The following is an 18984-nucleotide window of genomic DNA, read 5'->3' on the forward strand; positions in this document are numbered from 1 at the left end:
AGCTTAGAACATGAAAATGCTGGCTGAGTCGGGGCTCTCCTGCAAATTTCAGACATGTTATGTATGACCTACCAGCGTGTTTAGTTTTGTGTTTATTGAAGCATTTGCTAAAACAGTATGTCTAGGGCCCTCTCTGGTGGTGCAGCGGGTTAAAGCACAGCACTAGAAAAAGCCACTTCAGCATGAGTTTGATCCCCTGCCCCAGAGGTGACCCACTTGGCAAGGCAGACCTCTCCTGACCCGCCCACTGCTCCCCTCAGCAGTGTATACTTCATCAGTCAGCCTGTTCTGCTCCCCACTCTGTCTCTGGTGAATCCTCTCACCACCCCTGCACCTCTGACTTGTACCCCAGTTCTGTATTCATAAATAAATCTTAAAAAAAAAAAAAAAAAACTATGGCTAAAAACTTAAACCAAGCCCTAAAATCTAACTGCAGAATTGAAGCTACAATAAAGGGGAGTTTGGAGATGGGAATAGAGTGGAGAGAGAGCCCAATGGACGATCATGAAGACTATGGGTGGATCGGGGGTGGGGTGGGGTGATGCCACACACCCGCTAGGTCATATGTAGTGTGATCTACATATATCACATACATGCATGCATGCATGCATGAAAAATGAAGAGATCAGAAAAAAATTGTGCCAACTGAAATCCAAAAAAAAGACTCAAATAAAAACCTAGTTGATTCATGTCTTTATTTTCACCTGAAGCAGAAATTATTCTATAAAAAATGTAAGTGTATAAATCAACAAGATGTATATGAACTCACAGTCATATACACACAGATACATACATATATGTGTAATCTTGAAAAGGCATGGATACCTTTTAAAAATATAAAAATGTTGGGCTAACACATTGTCAACCTAAAATATCAAGTCAAAATAACTAGCCCAAAAAAAGGATAGCTTTTCATATGAAATGTGCATAGAACCAAATATACACATATTTATGCAATAAAATCTCATTAATTTCCATTCCACACACTTAGAATTTATCATTACTGTAATGTTCTTGGCATTATATAGATGAAATTCTGATTAGGTAGAATACTAGTATAAACCAAAAAAATATTTATATATGTAAAAGCTAACAGTTTCTAGGCATCATTTTAGTACTCAGAGAATAAATGTCTAATTATAAATATGTTCAGCACTGCCAAGATTCTAAAAGTCTTTTTGGTATGGAAACTAGAGCCTTAAAGTGATTGTACATGTATCATTATTGTTGATATATAAAGGATAATAGCATAAATGGTATTAAGAACATAGATTTCAAAGTTACACTATCTGAATTCAAATTCTACCACTGTGGATTTTGTACGACCTTGAACAAGCTTTATGAAATTTCCATCAGTTTCCTTGCATTTAAAAAAAAGAAAACAGTAGTGTTGAGGTTTGCATAGAAGCAATGAATCACAACCCTCCATTACACCTTGGCAATGAACAGAATATGTCTCTCAAAGTCCATGTTGAAACCCTAGACCCAGCCTGGTGGGATAGAAGGTGGAGACTTTGAGAGATTATTAGGTCATGAGCATGGAGCCCTTTAAAAGTGCCCCTTTTAAAAGTGCCACATAGCCAGGAAGCAGCAAGCTTGTTTATTTTCTATCATGTAAAAATACAGCCCGAGTCGGACTATTTGCAACCTAGAGACTATGCTACCCAAATCCAGCCATGCTATGCTCCCATCTCAAATTTTCAGCCTCCAGGACTGTGAGATCCTCCTGAACTCGAAAGCAAGTGAGACATAAGGAGCTGGAAGGTGGAAACCAAAATATTTCTTTCACTAAGAGAAAGATTAGGCTGAAGAACATGGCTCTGCCCCTCTTAGCCAAAAAGACTTTCTAGTCTACACCCCTAGAGTTGGCCATTCTTATCTTCCACTTCCCAACAGCATCATCCAACTTCCACAGTGTAAAATTCACAGCACAGAGGGGTGGAAACATGCTTTATGTGGGCAAGCAGTTACTAAGATAAGGGGAGGAAGGCACTAGGACAGTTCTTCTCCACACACTCCTCAGGGACCTCCATCTCCATGAAGAGGAATAAGGGCAGGAGTAGGGGCTGGAATAAGGGACCAAGGATATTTCAGGAAAATCCTTCTTCGTGGAAAGTCTTCATTGAGGAGCCAGGAAGAAATGTTCTCATGTCTCACTTAGTTTTGTATAAGAATTAACTGAGACGATGCATGTGAAGAGTGCCCCACACTCCTGGTGAGCGCAGAGTAAACCTAGTTATCACAGTGTACATTATTAACAGTTCTTATGCGATTTCACATTTGTTTGGATCCAAGATATAAATCAAAAACCATCTAGTAGCATTCTAGTGGTCAAAACTGCATTGTATTTTTAAGTTCTAAGTTCTGATTTGTATTTTATTTGGCTGACAGCCCTCAAGTTTTGGGAAAGTTAGCAAATGATGTTGTACAATTAAGTGTTTTGCCTCATGTCTGCTATCATATTCTATCGAAGCTATTTTTCTACTGTGTAGCTTATAAATGCAGATGGGAGCGAGAGCTCCTGCTTACCCTATCTGCACCGTGGTGGTGCTTTCACTGCGGACTCAGCATGAAGCACACGTGGACCCCTTTACTCAGGTGAATTAGTGCTGAGTGTCTGGGTAGGGCGGAGAAGCTTGTCTCACCACAGTACACAGTTTTCTAACTCTTCTCTTTGAGAGCCCAGAGTTTGCGTGTACACGCAAACTCCCCCTTTCAACAAATGTTGTAATTTTCTTTTGTGCTGTAACCCTTAAGATTATCCTGGGTTTGAAACCAAACTATTTGAGATCATTTGTTTTCTCCTCCAGACTCTAAACGCCATGCTCTTGATTGTCTAGTGACTCCGTTTTCTAGAGGTAAATGAAGATTTGCAAACAGTTCTTTCCTAGATATAAAGGTCATAGCTCAGGCTGATGGGCCATGTGCTGGTGAAGAAGCTAGAGGATGAGTCATGTGTATCTTTCGCAGGTGTTCAGTGTGGCATTCCTCAGGAAAGTCCCCATCCCCAGTGCCTGGCCTGGAGCTCTGCAGGCATCACTTTCTTCAATTACCGTATGCCTGAATAATTGATAGAGTTAAGTGAATGCAGTTTCCCTTTTTCCACTAAGTTCCCCTTGAGTGCTTCAGCAACATGAGGCAATTTATCATGCTTTTTGTGCAACAGTGCATAGACTTTTTAAAGAATGAATTTAGACTTTCCCTTCCTGTCCAAAAAACAAGCTCTTCTCAGCTTCGAAAACTTAAGTCCTCATTAGGAAGGTTGGACCAGCAATGTCAGCAGGAGCAAGTGACCCAAATCATAGACCCCCCTATTGTCTTTTTCATCTTGCTTCATTTTCATTTGGAGAAAGACCCAATTAAGAACATTGGTGGGGTATTCTAAGGATGTTTCCTTCACAGAGATTATATTCATCTCTTTGGCAAGAAAAATGCCAAGGCAATTAGTGGCTCTGAGGACCACTAACTGTTTGTGTACTATTTCAGAAGAACCCATTGTGGGCATCATTGCCTCTACACAGAGCTTCCTTTTAGAAGGTGAATGCTTCTTAACCAATTGGAATATGCTTAAAGTTGAAATAGAGCTGTCACACCCTCACAAGGACGCCTTTATTATACATTCCAGATTAGACAACACCGTGATGCTAGGCAATGGAGACATGGGTTTCTTTTCATCATTCTTCTCTTCCCATCTCCAGCTTTTAAACAGTCCAGAATGTTTCCTTGATATATTTCCAGGAAGCCTGCTGCTGAAATGAGGGAATTTAAAAACTGAAGAACTTAGTCATATCTTAGGTGACATTCTAATAAGAAACCCAGTTTTGGATAATAACTCAACTGGAGCTAATTCTCCACTATCCCTGAGGGTTGAGAAATAGCCTGTCCAAATTAATCAAATGTTCTGGTGCCTTGTATACTCTAATGTTTAGTGGAGTGATGGTGCTACATCTTACAGGATCAAAAATTTGTAAAGAATTAGAAATAATTATAAAGCCAAGAGAAATATGACTTAATCTTTCAAGACAGTAGCCTAGGACCTTACAGGTACTACTTAGCAGCATTAGGAGCAGCTGCTGATTTCCAGTGGCTATACAAATCATGCAGGTTAATAAGGTTCTCCTTAGTAGAATGCCAAGAAATAAAACTAACTATGATATTCAAGCATTAATGCAGAAAGTAATAATCATACCTTTACAAAGAAGCCAACAGATTAAAATTTGGTTTTTTAATGGTATAAATTAATCTTTATGTAAATTCACTATAACTTTCAAGGGGTTTTGCAAAAATAAACTAAAACAAGTAGGGAAATTTTAGATTGAGGAATAGAAAATATGTGTCTTGACAATACTTGTCAGAAAATAAAATTGTTGGTATGCAATGGTAATCAAGAATTGCAGCTTTCAGGCCCTCCCTGGTGGTGCAAAAGGTTAAAGCACAGCACTGCAAGAATGCTGTGACCTCTTCAGTGTGAGTTTAATCCCCAGCCCCAGAGATGATCCACAGGGTTTGGCAGACCTCTCCTGACCCACCCCCTGCTCCCCTAAGCAGTGTACTTTATCAAGCTGCCTGTTCTGCTCCCCACTTTGTCTCTGGTGAATCGTCTCACTGCCCCTGCACCTCTGCCCTCTATCCCAGTTCTGTATGCATAAGTAAATAAATTTCACTTACACAATGATTATATCCCACCACCTCATAGCCTGAAGGACACCTGGAGTACACTTTTCTTGGGGGTGAGGGGGTCCTAGATATTTTCCCCAGAAAACCAAAACCTGATCTTGTGGAGCTTCCATATGACTAGCAATCCCACTCATAGATATCTACTCAAAAGACACAAAAACACTGATTCAAAAGACACCTGCACCATCCCCATGTTTATTGCTGCTTTGTTTATAATAGGAAAGACATGGAATCAACACAAATGCCCAAAAGTAGATGACTGGAGTAAAAAGATTTGGTCAATATACCCAGTGGAATATTGCTCAGTGATAAAGATAAAATCATGCCTTTTTGTAGCAACATGGGTGGAGCTCAAAGGCATCGTGCTTATTGAAATAAGCCAGAAAGAAAAAGAAAAATACCAGATGATTTCACTCATAGCAGAAGCATAAAGGACTAGGAGGGAAAATAATAATAATGAACAACTATATGCTAGAGACATTTTATGGGGGTGGAGTGAGGAATAGGATAAAAAACGGTGGGGTGGGAAATGCACTGGACTATAGTGATGGCACTGGTGATTTGGTGATGGGAAGTCTTTGGAGATTAAAAGGCACAAGATGATGCAAAAATAAACTGTTATAGTAATGAAAAAATTAATCACAAAAAAGAAATACAAAAAAAGAAACTACAAAAAAATAAATATTTTTGTCTTAAAATTTCTCTGAATGGCCAAATAATCCTTTGACTGTTGAAATTTACATTTCAAAAAGCCTATTTTTGTAACTTTCAGCAAAATCCCCATGCCATTAAGTGAAGCACAATTGTGTGTTATATCATCTATACTCCCTCTTCACTTAAAACTTGGTTGAGGAAATCACATTCCTTAAAGACAGAAAACAATGGGGTATAGTTCATATTTTACAATGATATTTAGTTTCAGAGTGTTAACTCTGCCTCTGCTCTGTTTATTCAAATTTGTCGCTCCATTTTCCAGTTTTAAGATTGTCAGTCTACACTCATAGAAAAACCCTGATGAAAGATGTCTCTGTGGATGTCACCATTTCACTAATTTCCACTAGTGTCCTTTTCAGCGATGTGCCTTAAGCCTACCCAAATGTGTAACTTGGTGATGAGACCTCTAGTCTGGTTGTGCCATCATGTTCTTCCATCATAGTCTTTTAAGTCACATGCCTTGGAAACAATAATCTGCCCGGGTGCTTGGCTCTTGCCTCCTTTGCCATTTCAGCATAATCACTTTCTTCATCCCAGTCACTGATTCCTTGTAACTCCTCAGACACACCAAGTTTTTTTCTAACATCAGGGTCTTTATTATTATATTATTGCCTAGAACATTTTCCCATCAACTCCACATGTCCAGTGCCTCCTCTGGTTTTCTGCCTTAGCTTATACCCCATGAAGACTCTCTTAAGAGTTCTTACCTAACCACCTTCTCTGAAGAAGCTCCCATCCATATTCTCTAAGTTCTTTGTTTTTCTCCTATCTACCACTTATTATAACTTAATTGTATCTGCGTGTATTCTCTCTCTTTTTTGTTTTGTTTTGCCTCTTTTCCTAATAAACATAAACTAGATTACAACATAGATCATGTCTCTTTCTGGTCACTGGATTCTGAACACCACAAACTGTGTCTGGTACTCCCTAGGGGAGAGACTTAAATGTAGTCATCAAATGAGTAAATGAGTGAATGAATTAGTGAATTAATGAATGAACCCAACTATGCAGTAAGCTCTATACAGTCTAAAACTATCATCACTTAACCACTAAATGATTTATTTAAATGTAATGAGAGTAGCAATAAAAGCCAATTAATTACCTTCTTTCATTTTCATATTAAACACATTTCTATAAAAATTAGACATAATTCTCACTGAGATATTTGGGAATAGAATATAAAATATTCCCCGTGAATTTCTGAATTTCAGTAAGAGCTGTGTGGTGCCACACTAGTGCAATATTTGTCAGCCTGTAAAAAAATAAAGTGGGGCCCTCCCTGGTGGCGCAGCGGGTTAAAGCACAGCGCTAAGAAGCTTAAGCCACTTCCGCATGAGTTCGATTCCCGACTGCCCGGGAGGAGATCCACATGGTGAGGCAGACCTCTCCTGATCCGCCCGCTGCTCCCCTCAGCAGTGTACTTCCTCGACCTGCCCGTTCTGCTCCCCACTCTGTCTCTGGTGAATCCTCTCACCCTCCGCATCTCTGGCCTGTACCCCAGTTCTATATGCATAAATAAATAAATCTTTAAAAAAATAAAGTGGAGGACAGTATAGGAAATATCCACATGCATTGCATGGGTTAAGTATACTCTCCAGAAAGTTTTCAGTGTGCTGGTCTGCAAGGTGTGTATGTATAGGAGGCCACAACATGTGACCCAGTCAGTATGCTCTGACATTTTTCCATTTTATCCTTTCTTATCTAGCTACTTTCATAGCTTCTCAAAATCATCATTAAAATGGTGATTCAGCAGGTCTATGATTCCTTATGTCCTACTCACAATGGGGAAACCTTCCCCGCAAGTGCACACCACTATTATAGTTTTTTAGTATTTTCTTACAGATTAACAAAACTTAAATTTTCTCAGAATGCTCAGGTTTGCTATACAGTTCACTCCCAGAGCTCCCGTTGCAACAGAGTGCTGGACTGTTTTTAAGTTAGCCAGGGAAGAACAGCAATGAGATTTGCTGTTCGTTAAATCAAGGATGATAAAATGATTTGACAAACAGTAGTGATATCTGCTAAAATAATACTTACATTAACTCCTGTTTTTTTCTTTCTTTCTCTAAGCTGCCTGCCTTGTACTTGGCTGTATGATTTTTCCTGATGGCTGGGATTCAGATGAAGTAAAACGGATGTGTGGAGAAAAGACAGACAAGTATACTCTTGGGGCTTGTTCAGTCCGCTGGGCATACATCCTGGCTATTATTGGGATACTGGATGCCCTGATCCTCTCATTTCTGGCATTTGTCCTTGGTAACCGACAAGACAGCTTGATGGCAGAGGAACTGAAGGCAGAAAACAAAGGTAAGACTGCTCTGGAGAGCTCTTACATTGATGCGTCAAGCCAAAAATGTGATTGTGTTCATCTTTCACATCAAGTATCACTGTTCCCCCTGTGAGTCTAATTTGCTGTATCTTTTCATGCTGTGTAGTTACTAGCCTCAAGAAGTTTACACAGTTAACGTGGTATTTTGATACTTTTCCTTCTGGAGTTTTCTGAGTTTATTATTTAAATACAGTTTTTTCAGCTGATTTTTTGCTCCAAGTTTAATGATGACACTTTTTTTATTTAACTAAGTGAATAGTGTTTCTTTTCCCCTATTCAGCTTTTTCCCGAGTTGAAACAAATGCCTGAGGCAGCTCAGAAAATCATCTCTAAGTATCTCTATGAAACTGCCCACAATCATTTTAATCCAGACTTACCCTCTTAGAGAGAGGTAGTGATACAGTACCAGAGAATGACAGTTAGAAATTTCAAGTTACCTAGCTAGGTGGATTTTGAATATTATCTGGATAATCAGAAGACTTCAGATTTTTTTTTCCAAAAAGAAAATGCTGAAACACACAAAAATCAAGGTTACAAAATAAGGCTATTAGCTGGCAAATGCCAGGCTTATTACAGGCTTATTACAGTAGGTCATAAAGACAGTAAGTTGTTATTCAAGATGATTGTTTTAATTTTCTTTCCAGATTTCTAAACTAATTTCTAGAGATAGAATTTTACTGTCTATGTTATTATAGAATTAGATTCATTTAAGTGTTTTATCTTTGTGTTATCTTTTATTTGGGGATTATATTTGCAACTTCAATTGAGTGGTTTCTTTTTTTCATTTTTATTTTTAATTGGGAATTAAGTCCATCCTTGAATTATGAAATTTAGCTTATTATTTCAAGTAGTTGCTAACTTCAGAAATGCTTCTCAGCTCCCAATATAAGCATATATTAATATCTACATGAATGTCATACGTAATGATAATGTCTCAAGCTTTATATTTAGATCATCACTGTTTTGCTTAGAAACTGTGAACTATAGAGACAACAATGAAAAATCCAAGAGAACAGCACTCATGCATGAACACTTTCTCTCCCTGCTTTACAGACAGAATATGTTATTTAACTTGATTCTCTCAAGAATATTCTAAACACAAAGATAGTCCTTCCTCAGAGAAGTGGTGCTAAGACTTCCTGAAAACACAACTACTTCCCTCTTAGAGTTGTAGATGAAAAGGATGATAGGAAGAGATTAAGTACTCTTCATAAAGCATGTTGAGATTTAAAGTGCTTTTAATGCATTCATTAATTTGATGCCCTTGTTGGTCTCTATCTGGTTAACCTCACTTCAAATTTCATAGTAAAGATAGTTCAATATTAGACTAAGTCCCCTTTCCCTAAAGAATGAATTAAATAAAATACTTTCTTTTGTAAACTCTTGGTTTTCACCACCACCACCCAATAATGTGCTAAAATGCTACATATTTATTATAAAGTTCTGTTATATTGAGAACCGTTAGCCTGCTGAGACATCTTTTGACCACAGAAAAAATGGAAGGAAATTCAGAAAAAAATAATAACAAACCCAGGGTATTTTTAACTGGCATTTGGAAGTTCTAACTGATAGCCATATAAGTGAGAGCAATTCTGAATTCCTACTTCAGAAAGGAGCAGCTAGAGTTATAGAATAACATTCTCCAGCTTTTAAAATCTTTTCTTCTGATTCAGTTAGATATTGATACCTAGGAACACCTTGGTAAACATAGTGATGGGAATTTTGGACAAGACCAATATTAAGTTTAGGGGTCGTGTATGATTTTCCTGTGTTCACCAACTCCATTGACATGTATCATATTTGCACGTGTCTAGAGTTTCTTCCACCTGGTTCTGAAGCACTAAAATCTGTAGAAGTTCACCTCTATCAAATCAGATAGATCCAACAAGGTAGCAGAAGCAATCCTGAAGAAACATATCAATTGTACCATCTTTTTATTTCAAAAAAGTATCAAGATCTCTACTATGCAAGCCATTTCTAAGTTCCTTAGAAAATAAGGTTAAACCTGCAAGTTTCTAGGAAATGGTACCAGATTTACAATTGTACAAAGTAACTTTTATTGTTTAGCATTACATAAACAGTGGTTCAGTGATGAATCTTGCAAAGTTAGGTTTGTCTGAGGGAAGCCCAATCTGTGATTTTGTATGTTTGTATATGAACATAGTTTCATATATGGTAACATAGTTTTACTACCATAGTTAAGTCATTCTCAAGTGTCACAACATGTGACCCTTAGATTCTAAGGGAAGAGAGATCCAATAAGAATAATTACAATTATAAAATTGGTAAATATATAAATGGGTACTTTTATCACTTGTATAAATGCATGATAAAACTTTTCCATTCTTTTAACTCTTAATTTTTTTTTTCTGGTTGAACTACCAGTACTCCTTAGTGGTCAAGGCAACTTTTGGTTTCCAAGGCAAAGCAACTAGGGGCAAGTCTGGCTTTATGGGATTTTAAAGAATTTTTAACTCCATGATGCATTCTGATATAATGAAAACAGACAGTACCATACTCAAGTTTGATTCAAGAGTAAGAACAGTCATATGTTCTGATATACATGTATCACTGTACATACAGCATCTTTTACAGTATACTTCTAGTTTCATGGCCTTCTGATCATCCATTATCCTAAGTTAATAGCAGGAACATTAGAGAAAGAATAAACCACCAAATGTAGCACATGCCCTAAATTTGATCATTCTTTTCATGGTTATTGTTACTAATCTGGTAATACACTTCCCCCATTTATCTAGAAAAAAATGACCAACTAGGTTCAGTTTTTCCAAGTAGGCATATACTTAGAACTGTGAGTCCTTCTCAATAAACATACCAGTGGTTGAAACACAATCACTACTGCATGAACTCGATAGAGTGCACTGAAGCAGGAAACTCACTGTGCTATTTTTGAGCCATCTTCCATCCAGTCTTAAGATGAAAGGGAATAGACGATACTAGTAAGCCATACATTAACCACACAAAGGTGCTATTTAAAGGGAAAACAGAGCAAGCACACAAGTGAATGTCTCCACTTTATAGCCTGCTTATGCCTCTTGAGAAAGGTTGCCAGTGGATCACCCCAATTCCAATTTCTGTGTCCCACCTTCCACGTTAAGCCCCTCCTTTCCCTGGAGTGCAAATATAATTTGAAAGAGTTCCCCAACTGAAATGTGTTACAAATTGTGAAATGACAAAAGTGTAATAAAGGAGTTTTAACATACTTTCAACAAACAGAAGACAACTTTGAAACTGCAAGTGTTGTCTGAGAGGTGACTTCCATAAAAGATAAAGTTAATTGTCTATGAATCCCCATCAAAGTCCCAGATTATCTTTTTCATGAAAAGCAAAAAATGAAGCCCCACAGAAACAGAAGTGAAAACTCCTGAGATATCCATGACTTTATTCATGATTTGGTGCATGCTAGAAAATTCAACTGGCCTGCTCTGTTACTGGGGAGTCAGTGCTGCAAGCCCCGTGTGTCCCCATCTCTGGGCATAATAGCAAACGGGCAGGTGTTTATTCTTGTTTGGGAGTTCAGCAGCATGATTTCTAAATGAGCCAACAACAGTAGGCATTTAACCTTGATATGCTACTTAATTGCATATTTTAACACATTGAACTGTGAAGTCAATTTAATTATGTAAAATTAAAGTTTCATCCAGATAAAAAGGATTTGAAATGAAAGCTTCATTTTCAATTTCTTTCATTAATTGTGAAAGGATAAATAATTACATTTGCCAGAGCTCCTATGCCACAAATATCTCTTTCCTTGTCTGACACCATTCATAAAAGAGCCTGCTTCTGCATTTGTGTATATGGTCTTTAGAATTGCTTATCAGATAATTGGGTCCTCTCATAAGCAGTTTTAAAGTTACTTTGTCTTCTAGCAATAACATTGCAAATGAGAAAACATGATTATCTATCAAGAGATGACTTCAGTTACCATATATTTAGTAAGTGGCATTTGCTTTTTTTTTTAAATAATACAATAGTTTATTTTTACATAATTTTGTACATTTTTTTTTCATCTCAATTATCCCCGTGGGTTTCCCATCACCAAGTCACCCATGTGCCATCACCATAGTCCAGCACATTTCCCTCCCTTGACTGTTTTTTATCCCATTCCCCACTCCACCCCCATAAATTGTCTCTGGTATATAACTGTTCATTATTAGTGGTATAATTTTCTCACCTGCTATGCGTGAAACCATCTGGTATTTTTCCTTTATACTCCAGCTATGAGCGAAACCATCTGGTATTTTTCCTTTTCTTTCTGGCTTATCTCACTAAGCATGATCTTTTCCAGCTCCATCCAAGTTGCTGCAAAAGACACGTATGTGTGTGTGGTTTTTTTTTTTTTTGGTTGCTGAGTAATATTCCATTGTGTATATGTACCACATCTTTTTAATCCAGTCATCTACTTTTGGGCATTTGGGCTGCTTCCATGTCTTTCCAATTGTAAATAAAGCAGCAATAAACATGGGGGTGCAGGTATCTTTTTGAATCGGTGTTTTTGTGTCTTTGGGGTAGATATCTAGGAGTGGGATTGCTGGGTTGTATGGAAGCTCCATGTTAAGCAGTTTGATGAACCTCCAGGTGTTTGCTTTTTTAAATGCTATAATAGAGGGGACTAGAATAATTTCATTTTAGTTAAATAACTAATTGAGGAAGTCCTAGATGTTTGATTTGGGGTCCCTCCCATACCATGCTCATGATCATATGCAAGCAGCAGCAGAGTATTGTGAAGAGCAGTGTGCTCTGCCTAGAGCTGGTGCTGCGCAGCGTGAACCAAGGTTCTTGCACAGTTCACTTAATAGTTCAGAAGTGAAGCTTCTTCATCCATAAAATGTAGACTCGTCTAAATGGCATCTGAGATTTCTTACAGCTCTAAAAATATTCTAATTCTGGGGACACTTTCAAAGGTTTCTGAGAGTGTCTGAGAGTACCCTCAGAGCAGTGAACACACTGAAGTCTCATTTACGGACTTGCTAGCAAAGCGAACTACGACAAGATAAAGATAAAGATAAAGGGGAAGGGTCATTTCAGAGTCTCAATCTCACCTTCCGCAAAATGGAAACAATAATAATGCCCGGCTGTGCCTCCTCCAGAGGACTGGGGCTATCAAATAAAGGCATATGAGTGGAAGCAATTTGTAATAAATATCTACATAAGCCTTCTTGTTACTAATCTTTTCCCATACAACATTTTACTTGATCTTTGCAAAACCTGTGAGATAGCTATCATCCTAGTTTTACACATCAAAAACAAAGGCTCAGAAAAGTTAAATATCTTGTCTAATTTTTCACTAGAAAGTAATAGGTCCAGGCTCAAATGCATATCATTTACTCAGGTGTTCATTCACCTTCTTTATATTTCTCAATGTGATGTAATCAATTCTTCACAGATGCTGATTCAATTCTTTTCACCTTGACTAGTCAGCCCTGTGCAAGTAAAGTGTTATTTTTATTTGGTAGCTTATAGATAGTCTTTTAAAGAAAAATTTGGTACACTAAAAATGGAGAAAAGCCTTTAAAATGGATCCTTTTACTTGGCTATGTAACCTAGTGAGGTTAGACCAGAAAGCCCAGGGATAAGTATCCTCAAGAGCTTTGAACAAAAACCTTAGGAAAGAAATGCTGAATTGTGGCCTCTTCAGTTCAACATCCTGCATTGACTAGATGATTTTGCTCTGAGTTAAAGCCAATTCCTTTACAAGGTCTACTGGACCATACAGATCGATCTTTGCCACTCTGAGCTCTCTGTTTTTCCCTTTTACTTCTTCTGCTCCAGACACAGACTTCCTTCTTGTTTTTCAGATGTACCCAGGACAGTCCCATCTCAAAGCCTCTGCTTAAAAATTTTCTTTCTCAACCACCTCCTTTTAGAAAATAACTTTTGATGAGGAAAGGTGCAGTTTATATTTTGTTTTGGTATTAGAAAGCAATAAATACATTCAAAACACCCTCTTGCTAAAATGAGTTTCTTTTTTAATCAATGTTATTCTATTGAAAAGAGAAATATCTAACTTTACAGGAACATAATAAAATACCTAATATTCAAAAAAAAATTTCTTCCTCAAAACCACATTCCACATACTATTACCTTTTTCAAGTTTTACCAAGATGTCACTTTATCAGTGAGGTATTGTATTCCATGGCCAACCTGACCAACATATTCTAAAATTTCACATGCACAAATATTTCATCTAATCCATTGCTTATTTACCACCTTTTCTTATTATGGCCTGTCTGCTTCCAGAAGAACTTAATAAGGGAAGGGATTTTTGTCTCTCATTCATGAATATATTCCCAGTGCCTAGAATAGAGTCTGACTTATATAGGCCCTGAGTAATTACTTGTTGAATGAGAAAATTGTTGACTGAATGAATGAGTTCTAATCTCTATCTTACAAGTTCATTTTATTGTTGCATAGATCTTTAGAAAGTTTTTGTTCTTTTTAAGTTGAAATATGCCTCATTATAATGCCTGCTCATTGCTCCTCCCTCGACTACTCTTAACTAGCAACTTAAGAACAATTGTGTCTTTAATGGTTAAATTTACACACATGCCAAGAGGCATAATGCTCCAGGTCTTCCTGGGCATCTGGAACCATCCATGTTGTCAGTACAGCTTACTTCTCACACAAAGAACCTGAGCAGAATACCACCTTTGGTCGGGAAAAGAGAAAGGACATCCAAATGTATGGTGGAAGGAACTCACAGACTCACTCTGGAACATATTGCTGGAGATTGTCTCCTTCAGTTTATCCTCATGCCTAGAGGTAACTTGCAGAACACCTGAGCTTTCAAGATTGATTCTGATCTAGTAAATAGACATTGAGGTCACAAATATACTATAGTGTGCTGGAAGATGGAGCTTTTATTTTCATCTGTATCCATCTTCAAATTTTACCCGCAGAGTTGGTATCTGCCACTCAGCCTTCTCCAGTTAGTGGACTTATAGTCAGAAGTAGTTTGTGAATCTGAGGACAAAGGCAGGACTAAGTTTGAATGACTGTCACATGCTTCATCATTATCCACTCTATTCCAATAGCCAGAATAATTTTGACATTTCAATGATCTTTTCAATTCCTGAGATAAAGACTGATCTTTTCAGTCTCTGAGAAAGGCTCTCTGGGTAAATATCAAATCCACTAGAAGAAAAGAAGAAAGGAATAAAAGGAAACCTTATACAACAAAGTCAGAATGCCCAAGGTGTAGCTCTCCCAGTACAATTCCAATCAACTTTGCAGCATAATTTTAAATAAACTCTTCTAGTTAGGTTAAAACTCACCAGTTCACCACCCTTGCTCCCCACTCACCCAGGCCATCTCCCATTTGATAGTAGCGTCATGAGAGCTGAAAATGTGGTGCATTGTGCCTTCATGAGATACAATCCAAGTGTATGGATTCTATTTCTTCTAAGTTACTGATCTGATACTAATTCTATTTTCCTTTAAAGGCTGAATCTAGTTTCAGATCTATGAACTCTGGACAGATACTGGTAGGCACCTCAGTATCTGAAGTTAATTTATGATCATCTCTTTCTAAATTGGCTGTTTTTTTTATTTTAACATGTAATGCATACTCATTGATTAAAGTAAACTGCTCTATTACAGGGCACTTTTTTTCCCCCCGTCTTTTCATCTATACATTTCTACTTTTAGACCACAAATATATTTCTGAAGTTTTTCTCCCTTATAAATATGCCAAAAGTAGTTTGTTTGTCTTTTTCCTTCCTGCTTATCTCTTTAGTCTCCCAGCAACAAGCCCCTCTGTCTTCTCTGTTACCCATTCTGAAGTCTAGTTCTTTTCCATGTTCCTGTGGAAAGAACAGGCACTAAATGAAGTGTTAGTATTCTTGACTACTCAGGTTTATTTTTTTAAGATAGTAAAACTTATTTTGGCAGGCCACATGCTTACTTGATACAAATTCAGTGATTTCTGTTGTGAGGTAAAGAATACAATGAAAATGTCACCTGTCACTTAATTTTCCCCTTGCAAAGAAGAATAGAGGTTCTTAACATCTGGAAGGGTGGGTAAGAACACACTGCCAACCAAAATACTGCTGAGATAGATGTTGAGATTACTTGCTGACATGTCTGTCTCTGTTAGTACTTCGCAAAATACAACACCCCCCCAAATCTGTGCATTTCAGTTTTTGCTCTAGGTTTCTTGAGACTAAGTCTATCTGATTTAAGAATAAGTTTTATTTATCTGTTATCCCTAATGTCACAGTTCCTGGGAGAGGGTGAGTGTTTAATAAATTTCACCACTTGTTATCATTGATTTTGTTGAATCAATTCATTAAAAAAAATTATAAATGAGGGCCTCCCTGGTAGCACAAGAGTTAAAGCCTCAGTGCTATCAAGCTATCACCAGCTACTGCAGCATGAATTCCATCCCCAGCCAGGTTGCTGACCCATGTGGTGCAGGAGACATCTCCTATTTTGTCCTCAGCAGTGTATTTCAGTGGGTCTGCCTGTTCTGTTCCCCACTCTGTCTCTGGTAAATCCTCCGACCACCGTCACTCCCTCCCTCCCCACACACACACATTTCAGGCCTAGATCCCAGTTTTTGTGTGCACAAATAAATCTTTAAAAAATTGTAAATGAATAATCTCCTCACGTAGCATGTCTTCTGTACATGAAGCAGATTATCCCTTATTTCACTGATTGCAAAGAAAATAAATCTCCCTGAATATTACACACAAATATTTTTTTTAAAGATTTATTTATTTATGCATACAGAACTGGGGTACAGGCCAGAGGCTCAGGGGCGGTGAGAGGCTTCACCAGAGACAGAGTGGGGAGCAGAACAGGCAGATCGACGAAGTACACTGCTGAGGGGAGCAGCGGGCGGGTCAGGAGAGGTCTGCCACGCCATGTGGTCACCTCCGGGGCAGGCGGGAATTGAACTCATGTGGAAGTGGCCTTAGCTTCTTAGTGCTGTGCTTTAACCCGCTGTGCCACCAGGGAGGGCCTACACACAAATATTTTTAAAGAATCAAGGAGTAGTAGGTTAAGAGAAAGTACTATAAATGTCAATTTAGTAAATCACTGCACCTTTTTGGACCTTATTCAACAGCCACCAAAAGATGTACTGTGCATTTACTATGTTGCCCAAGCAATGGGCAAAAGTCTAAACATAATGCACACGTCTCATGTGTGTCAAGTCTAGTGATACACAGGTAGGTTCAAAAACAAGTGGGAGAGGTTTTGTCCTAAGTCTCTTTGGGGAGGACATTGAGTATGATCAGTGCTAAGTTATATTCCTGAGGTCCAGTCCTGACACCTATAACTTCATAAGGACCCTTTGTTGGTGTCATCTCTAAATAAAACGAGTGAATTCCCTGCCCTGACAGCCAGTTTACTCCAGCACCAGTGAAAGATGATGCTATCATAAGCAGAGATTTCTCAAGGGCAATTTGATGTACAGGGTTTCATCTGCTGAGAGGCTTTAAAAAATCAACTTGTGGAAAAACATCAGTAAGTCTATTAGTATTAAATAAAACAAAAGACAGCCCAACTGTGAAGAAATGAAAAATATAGTAGATATGCTACAGAGGAGGGACAAGCAAGAATGATGGGTGAGATGAGGCGGTTTCTCTTTTGCTACAGCATTAATTTTAGAGCAGTCTATTTAAAATCTAAACTGCAAAAACTGCTTTGGGAGAGAGTCACTTTGTAAGTGCCAGCTCTATCACTCTTGAACCATGTCTTCACAGTCAGTCGGCCAGCTGATACTCAGCAAGTGCTATATTTGTGCACTTCACTGACTTTTTCTTCTTTACTGCACACATAATGTTGGCCTCAAATTTGAAGGGGAGAAAAATCAGTTTGTCTAAGTAGATATCATCTCCCCAAATTGACTATGTCACCTTTGATGATGTGCCTGGAATAATCAGCAGGGAAAGTTTGAATTCTGACAACTCCCATGCCATGTTGTTTGCAAGTTGATATGCTGTCAAAACCCACAAAATTGAGAGTGATCACATCGTCCAGAGACCTGGAGGGCAGAATTCAACCAGGAAGAGAGGCGGCTGTGGGCTAGTGTCAGCCACCCCAACTTATGTTCAATCAGAGCCACTAAATGCCGGTGACTGGAGAGAAGCCCAGGCAGGGCCATCATAGAGCAGGTGAGCGTAAAAACTAAAATAGCTGTCCCTTATCCCAAGGAAGGTGACAAACCCAGAAGTCACATGAACAAATCTCACTTGCTGTTCTGATAGTTCCTCACCAGAGACTGTTCACCATACAAATCCAACAAGATGTCCTCTGACTGTCCAGACAGGAGAAATCCAAGTGTCTCTGGGAACTTCGCCTCATGCTCATGCATTTTATAAAATAAAACCCTTTCCACACCTTAGTAAGGGGGGGGGCGGGATGCAAAGATGCTATGTGGATCTGTACATGGTGGCAGATGAAGATGTCTTAAAGTTCTTTTTTCAGGAAAATCTTCTAAATTCATGAGCAACTGTCCTGGTTTGTTTTGGTTCGGTTTGGTTTTCATTTATAATATTTTATTATAAGATTGACACATGAAATATAAAGTATAGGAAATACACCAAATTAGTGAAAAGATTAATTGTTCATAAGATAAAATAACTTTCCATAACTTAGAAATTGCACCAAATTAGTCAATGTAACACAGTTGGTAAATTCACAATATTAGGTTCTAAAAGCTGAATCCTTAGTTTTCATTAATTTTAAGGAATTTTAGTGAAGTTTGATGTCATAGCCATCCTGTTTTATTTATTTTTGGGTCAGCCTAGGGGAAAATCTTAGTGATGGGTTTAATAACTCTTCAGATGTGAGGTGGTAATCACCTCTCGCTCCTCTCCTCTATTGATGAACCAGCTAAGGGAGTGTTAAAATACAATTGCAGAATGAGACATTTACAGCCAAAAATCACTCCATTCTTTACAATCACCTAGGGAGTTTAAAAAAATATTCCAGTGCCAGGGACCCACCACAGAGATTCTAGTTCATTTGGCATAATGTGGGTATGAAGAACTCCCTTGGAGGGTCTAATGTGTAGCTAGGGTGGAGGAACAATTGGTTTACCCAACTCCCTCATTTTACAGCTGAGGAAGCTCAGATAAAGAGAAGGAAATAGAGAACATTTGATCAGTTTGAATTATTATAATTAGAAATCAGTAGGTAATCCATGACATTCAGTCAGGTTTCATTCACAGTAGTCTAAAGAATCATCTCTCCAAGCTGGTTCCATTGCTGCCTTTTTGGAAACATAGTGCCATACC

At 38.1% G+C, this 18984-nt stretch overlaps 1 protein-coding gene across 1 annotated transcript in view; it reads left to right on the forward strand.

Annotated features, from left to right (window-relative positions):
* Positions 1 to 18984, forward strand: part of LHFPL3 (lipoma HMGIC fusion partner-like 3) — a 424154-nt gene that overhangs the window by 291987 nt on the left and 113183 nt on the right. The window contains exon 2 of the mRNA XM_004676915.2: positions 7462 to 7698. Coding sequence (XP_004676972.1) covers positions 7462 to 7698 — 237 coding nt within the window. The remainder of the gene's footprint in view (positions 1 to 7461; positions 7699 to 18984) is intronic.

The sequence above is a fragment of the Condylura cristata genome, unplaced genomic scaffold, assembly GCF_000260355.1.
Source record: "Condylura cristata isolate star-nosed mole 26May11 unplaced genomic scaffold, ConCri1.0 scaffold00005, whole genome shotgun sequence".
Classification (NCBI taxonomy): Eukaryota; Metazoa; Chordata; class Mammalia; order Eulipotyphla; family Talpidae; genus Condylura; species Condylura cristata.